The sequence below is a fragment of the Mangifera indica genome, chromosome 4 (genome assembly GCF_011075055.1).
Source record: "Mangifera indica cultivar Alphonso chromosome 4, CATAS_Mindica_2.1, whole genome shotgun sequence".
NCBI lineage: Eukaryota > Viridiplantae > Streptophyta > Magnoliopsida > Sapindales > Anacardiaceae > Mangifera > Mangifera indica.
The window spans coordinates 12,856,702-12,864,254 of NC_058140.1; the positions used below are offsets into that span (position 1 = coordinate 12,856,702).

General features: G+C 33.5%; 1 protein-coding gene across 5 annotated transcripts; it reads left to right on the forward strand.

Moving 5' to 3' along the window:
- Positions 1 to 1,287: 1,287 nt before the first annotated feature.
- On the forward strand, positions 1,288 to 4,567 carry LOC123212750 (thaumatin-like protein 1b). Of its 5 annotated transcripts, XM_044631931.1 has the most exons (5): positions 1,288 to 1,527; positions 1,619 to 2,312; positions 2,683 to 2,733; positions 3,940 to 4,043; positions 4,160 to 4,567. In XM_044631931.1, exons 1-5 carry the CDS (start codon positions 1,464 to 1,466, stop codon positions 4,165 to 4,167), a joined length of 921 nt encoding a protein of 306 aa, XP_044487866.1. In that variant the 5' UTR covers positions 1,288 to 1,463; the 3' UTR covers positions 4,168 to 4,567. The 5 variants fall into 5 exon arrangements, with proteins under 5 accessions (XP_044487866.1, XP_044487864.1, XP_044487868.1 ...); XM_044631929.1 differs by having other exon boundaries at positions 3,940 to 4,567; XM_044631933.1 differs by lacking the exon at positions 4,160 to 4,567 and having other exon boundaries at positions 1,289 to 1,527; positions 2,683 to 2,763; positions 3,940 to 4,039.
- Positions 4,568 to 7,553: the final 2,986 nt, after the last annotated feature.

Consider the following 7,553-nt stretch of genomic DNA (forward strand, 5'->3'; position numbering starts at 1 on the left):
TGACTATTTTTCATGATTCTTCCAAGTTCTATAGCCAAATGACATTTCCCACCCAAGGGTTTGCTGAAATAACTGTCACTTTTTAAATTTGAAAATTCTAATTTCTCAGTTTCCATCCACTTCCTTAATAAAATTTGTTTAGTTTTAGGATATATAATTGTATTATTCTTCATAAATATAACGATGAAAAGAATTTCATTTAATACAAAATTCTATTATCTAACTTATTTTTAATTTTATTAAAATTATAAATATATAAATACAGAACTTTTATTGACAAATCTATTATACAATAATTATAATTATAGTTTATTATTTTTCATTTCCAAAAAACATTTTTTTAAATTTCTTTTCCCTTGTCATCTTTACTTCTTCATTATCAATCGTTAAGTGTCAACTATCATTTTTATCCTCTCTTCATCTTTACTAACAACATCACTGTTGGTCATCATTCTCTTCTAGTTATCTTCATCACTTGTTATTATTCCTTTCGATCGTTTTCATTATTGTTCTTTTATTTTTTAATTTCCTTAGAAAATCTTCTACTAATTCTATATTTAGAATTACTTAATAAATAAATAGAGAGAAAAAAATGAATAGATAGATTGATATTTATTAAAAAAAATTAAGTAAAAGAATGAAGATGAGAAAATAGATTAGCATTTATTGGAAAAAAAAATGGGGTGAAAGAAGAGAAAGAGATAGAGTGATATTTAATGAGAAAAAGTGAGATAAAGGAATAAGAGGAATAGATAGTTTTACATTTATTGAAAGAAATATAGGAAAAAAATTGATATTTATAAAAAATAAATGAGTAGAAGAAAAAAATGAAGAAATAATAATAAGAAAATAAAAAGGTAAATATGTAAATATTATGAATATGAGAAAATTATATAATTTAAATATTTCTTTAATTACATTTTAGTTGTATTAAAATGACTTTTTTATCTTTTTATGCAACAAAATAAAGTAATATTATATATGTATATTTTTTATATTTAATTTAAATATATAAATGATATATTATCATGTGATGATATTATTTTATTTTTAATTAAAATTATTTAATTATATAATAATATATTATTATATGCATAAATTTATTAAACAAAATATTTTAATAGAAGTTAATGATGGGTGAAAAATTAAACTTTTTAATCTTTAACGTTTTGACAATTTGCAATTTACCAAACCTTGGGTAGGAAATAGTGATTTGGCCTCGGAAATAAAGTAATCATCAAAATTCGCTTTACAAAAGATATTATAAAAAAAGGAGGGAAACGAGTACGAAATGACTAACAAGCCCTTCAAACAAGATCCATCCTCTACCAACAAGAAAACTAAAGTTCTTTGGCAAATGAAGACAACAAACAAGAACCAGAAGCTTCTTCTTTTATTCGATCTTTAACATTCTCTGGAAAGCCAATTCTTCATCTGTAACATCGAAACACTATTAAGTAGCAATGGATCAACGTCTCCTCATCTCCGCCACCTTCGTCTCTCTCCTCTCCCTGACTCTTACCCCAGGTAACAACGATCACTTCTTCTGAAGTTTTATTTTTTTTAATTTTTAGTTTTACGCCGATCATTTTAAATTCTTCAATTTTTGTCCTCGCAGAAATTCATTCAGCTTCTTTCAAGCTCATCAACAGGTGCCGCCGCACCATCTGGCCCGGTTTTCTCTCCGGCGCCAACTCTCCACCGCTTTCCTCAACCGGCTTCGAGCTCAGGACCGGAAAGTCGAGAACGTTAACCATCCCTAAGTCTTGGTCGGGCCGGCTCTGGGCCCGAACCCTCTGTGCACATCACAGCAACCAAACATTCTCTTGCGTTACCGGAGACTGTGGCTCTGGTAAGGTCGAATGCGCCGGCGCAGGAGCTGCCCCACCTGCTACCCTTGCGGAATTCACCCTCAACGGCGCCAGTGGGCTGGACTTTTACGACGTAAGTTTGGTTGATGGCTATAACCTCCCTATGCTAATCTTGCCCAAGGGCGGTTCCGGTGGCGGCTGTAGTGCTACTGGGTGTCTAGTTGATCTCAACGGTGCGTGTCCAGCGGATTTGAGAGTGGCGCGTGGGACACAAGGGCCAAGCGTAGCGTGTAAGAGCGCATGTGAGGCTTTTGGTGATCCTAGATATTGTTGTAGCGAGGCGTACAATACGCCTGATACCTGTGGACCTTCAGTGTATTCTCTCTTCTTCAAGCATGCTTGCCCACGCGCGTATAGCTATGCGTACGATGATAAGACGAGCACGTACACGTGCGCCTCCGCTGACTATGTCATCATATTTTGCCCGCCACCATATACCAGGTGAATTTACTATTTTTCTTCATGGGATCTTTCCCTTATTACTTTAATGTTATGAACATGCGAGTGTAGTTATGTCATTTCATATTTTCACATAATTGACCACGCTGGCCCTTTCCAGAAGTTTCGCCAGCTCCAATGGATGAAGTGGCAAACTAAATCAAACTAATAATTGAGTTCAGGGGTTGTTTGGAAAGTGGGTTATCGATGGGAAGCACTGATATCTGGATTAATATTTTTTTTCTTGATCTTGGTGAAAACATTTTTACCTATTTAAGCGTTTTTTTTATGCAATAGAGTCAAAACCCAGTTTCAAAAATGTTTTATTTATTTCAGCTTCACTGTATAATTGATCTAAAATTTGGTTTCGCAGAACAAAGGTGAAATTGTCATTATGGGCTCCACTCAATAATGGAGCTAAACTGTGAGGAAGTTCTTTCAAGTTATTAATGAGGTTGTCAATTTGTAGGTGATATTAACCGGTAGTTGTTGTGAAGCCACAAGATGGTCTTGTACTAAAAACTTGACATGGACATTTTTGCACCTCTGCCATGGCAACCTTGCTATAGTGCTAACTGAATCGTTCTTTTTTAATGTGGTTATGGATGACATGGCATTGTAATTTGCCATTGCTTGACCATGGCCCTTGCTGCAGATAAATTGGCTTCGCTTAACAAGTATTTTGCTATAATGACCCTAAGATTTGAAGAATTATTACTAGTTATAAGTTGTCAGTTTGCTGGTGCATCTCTTATATGATTTGAATTATTTCAAACCTGTAGCTGATTGCAGATATACACGGAACATGAATTCTGTGGTAATGTTACATGCGCGATACCTGTAAAGATTATTTACCTAGCCCCCGGTGCACCTTTTAAACCCTAGGCAAATGTTCAACAATTTATGGAATGCAAATGAAGCATAGGTTCTCATTTAATATCTTGACATGTCTAACCTTTATTTGTCCATTGTACTGAGTCAAGATGTTACGTTTCTAGAAAGATCAATCAATAAGAAAGTTAATATAACCCTGAGGGTGTTTTTTGCTTGTGTGCCTGATTTTTTTGCATGCATGTTCTTTTGCTTACCATAGTCAATTTTGAACTAGAATGGGTTCTAGTCTAGTCAGAGTCACTGTATGCTAAAGAGAGGTATGGTTATTAGCACTTCAATTAACCTGAAGATGAATTGTAGTATACTGCCTGATGGTTGAGATAACTTTTTTACTGCTCATTGAGAGAAGCGATGCATATATGATCCAATTTTGATTGTGTTTCTTGATGGAAAAATATGACAGCCAGAAATTTATTAAATTCTCGTATGATTAAAATTTCAGTTATTCATTTTCTTTTGGCTGTCTGACTCTCTGGTAATAGCATAGTAGGAAACTAATTTCAGGTGGTAGAAGGGCTAATGTATCAGTATAAGTAAATAAAGACTGTGAACACTAGTTACAAACAGCCTTATTTCTTTCTGTTGCTGCTCCTTTCTTTTCTGCAGACTTTCAATGCATGATAATGGTATTTTGTTCATGTTGTTCCCTGTTTGTGTTCTGCCCATTGTTTCTTTTAGTTATACACTATGATTATCTCATAAACAATGATCTGTTTCTTGAACAAAAAATATGCAGTCAAAAATTGGTGGAAGCACGAAAAGATGGTGCACTTTTACCACTTGTGAACAAGACTACAATGTACATTGCAACACATCATTCAAGTGGTGCTTTATCCTCAGGTCTGGACCAAAGACATTTTACTGCCTCTTCTGCCTCTATACTATCAGCTTTTTTGCTTTCTTGGCCGCTTATATTGCCCTTATGACTAACATTGGCTTCGCCTGGATATCTCCAGGCAGATAGTATCTCAAATTCCAGCTGAGAAGGTGCCATCTTCAATGTTGCTGCACCAGTGGAGTTGAAGTTCAGATTAGTCAACTCTTGTGGGACTTTGAAATTCCATGGAAAATCTTGTACATGTTTTTGTTCATATAGTTCATTAAGATATATTGAGCTTCTCGATCAATATGGTATGATTTACACTGAATTCTATCCAGTGAAATTTTTGCATTATAAGGAATTCCAGATACCAGAAGAATTGTCTGTTCCCTCACAAAATGTCCTGATCTGTTGTGGTTGAGTTGTTTCATGTCAACTTAGCAAGATTTAGAAGAGTCTCTGTATTGAACCCCCTCTAATACTTAATTGAAGGTGGGATGTTAACTCCTAATTGGCTGCAAGAAATCCCATTTGTTATTCTATATATTGATGTTGTGGATCAACTTGGAATGCATGCAGAGAAGCTGTAAATTGTATGTGACAACGTTGTTGAGCAGCTCAATGTCTGATCCAATGGGCTATTTTTTGGCCCAACAGGAAAATAACATGAAGGAGAGGAGCTTTATCAGCTTATGAAAACTGATGGGGCAGAATCTTTGATGTAGTGAACGTCAATATCTAATTTGGTTGATGCATTTACACAAGCAGCCGACCATATCACTCCTCTGAAATGGATCCTCACTAGCTTTACATATTGAAGAGGACCACATATATCCCACTAATTCTTGGATTCTTTCTGTAACTACCCAACTAAAGATCTTAGATTCCACAATTTATTTCATTTTCATCTCTATCAAAATGGGAATTTAAACATAGGTTCTCAATATAAATCCATGACCAGAAGCAATTCATCATCTGCCATTAGGGTCAAGCTTCCTTTAAGTGAAGAATCTCCACATGGGTATGGGCTCAAGTTTCTTAAATGCATGGCTTAAAGTGGCTCAACACATAACTCATTAAAGGACATGGCTGTTCCAATAAGGATCTTCATTACTCCTCTGTTACTCATTTTAAGAGGCATGGAAAAATCCCTTGCTAATAATAATGGCCTACTCTACAATTCTTCTTGCAATCAAACTCATGTTAAACCTTATCAATAAAACAATATATTCTTTCGGTTAACTTTCTTGCAGACACGGAATTAGATTCTTTTTCAATCTGCGGCCACAAATGCAAGAGGACAAAAACATTAATTAAGAAAGAAACTTGATCAAGCATGAAAAAAGGAATCCAATGGAAGAAGATATGATGTATATGTTCTTCAAAGCTTGCTTCTAAGTCTCAACAACAACAACAACAACCACAATACAGTTGTCTAGATGATCTTATAACATCGATTCTGGGTTTGCATTTTGTCAAAGAAAGATGCACTATAATAATCAAAAGAAACATATCAAGCAATTGTTTGATTGCTTGCTTCTCCAAAAAGTCCCTAAAGTAGAATTATCATTCATTGAACCACCCACATTTTCACCCACTTTTCCACCGCAAATATGATCCTCCTTTTTTCCTTTTCGTCTTGCGGCTCCTCTCCGGCTCTCTTTCCAATGATGGATAAACCATGCTTTGAACTAACAATATAACGTAGCTAATTTTAATTATTCAATTAGATATTTATATAATTATTATATTATTAAATGATTTAAATATCTAATTAAATACATAAAATTAAAAATATATAACATTATTTTTATGCTTGTATTTCATCATAGGAAAACTGTTCTTTACTGAAGAGATTTTTACCAAGGTCAACAATGGCTTGGACGTACATGATAGAGATCTATCACGGACTTGTAAAGATTAAACAGTAGTATAATGGAGATTAATATTGATCTTTAGAGCTGGCAATTTGGAATGTTCGTCTAGTTCAAAAAATAAAAGAATTATTATGTTCTTGTGAGTTGTATTTAGTTGGTCGAGGAGCTATTTCCTGAAAAGATTGGAGCCCCAGATGAAATTGAACAAGCATGTGGGTTCGTCCATGAGAGATCAGATTTGACAGTGTTGCATGTGACAATTAATTACAAGGGCTTTGTTTGATGCAAACCAACCAACACCCATTAAAGTCCAAGGGGGAAAACGATAGCTTCGATTTGATGACCCCATTTGGAGATACAAGCAGACGAAGTATTTCTGATTTCTTTTGTCTGTACCTTTGAAGCTATTGTGTCAATTATTGTGGAGGTTAAGATTCTTCATGTCATGTTTCGGGAGAACCGTTCCTTTACACTGTTGCATGCATGATGAGTTGCTCAACCCACGTGACATATAATATCAACTATCAATTCCCTCTTAAAAATATGAGTTTAAAAAAAAAGATTGCATGATACCCAAAAACAAAATCCATAAAAGTGTGAACATTAATACGAAATTTAAAAGCAAAATATATTTACTCAAAGAGTTTAGAGTATTATGATGGAGTAAAAATATAATTTCAACCATGTAGTCGAATTATGTATTGTATTAAGTATTAAAAATCTAATTTATTATATCGTGTATTAAATATCGTATCGTATCGTATAGGTTTTTAAAAAAATAATAAAAAATTTTAATTAACACATCATTATTTTAGAAAATATTATAAATATTATTGAAAATTTAGTATTTCTTATATATATATATATATCGTGTATTGTAAGTACTATTAACTATATTTTCAACTAATTGTAGTAGAGAACAGAGTTTATAAAGTGAAAAGTTTCTCTTATCTTGTAATAATAGGTGAAAAGATGGGTCAGATTATAAATTGGGTATCTAATTTTGGCAATTAAGTTAGCTTATAAGTCTTAGAGGTTAAAAAAAAAAAAAATTGTTATCTTGGATCCTTGCAACAGAATAGAGTTGAATGCAAATATTTAAGATTGAAAAACGGGTTAAGGCCACAACCACTCAGAGATCCCTGAAACAAACAACTATTGACAGTACAAAGTTGGCCGAATCACTATTTCCCACCCAAAATTTTAGGAAATAAATTTCCAAATCATTCACTTTTGGCGATGAAGAGTGAAAGCCATCACGTGGAAAGGCCAAAAATTATTTTGCCCCCGAAACCCTTTAATTTCTTTTCAAAACCAGTATATTGATTCAATTTTAGACCTTAGATTTGGCTTAAGTTCGATAATAGCTCAGGAAATCTTGGTGAACTTCTATATCTTATGAACGGGGAGTGCGCTTTGAATTTTTCTACTCTTACACCCCCTTTAAGTATATGTTTCGAAAAAAATCATACAAGTATATTGATGTAATATAAACCTTTGGTCAAATGCCCCGCTTATATTTCAACTAACAAAGTACATTACATATTCTATTTTAGAGATTGACTATTTACCTATTCAATAACTTTGACACTAAAACATATCTAAAATTAATATTATTGGGTCAAGTGAAATCGATAATAGATATTATTCAGC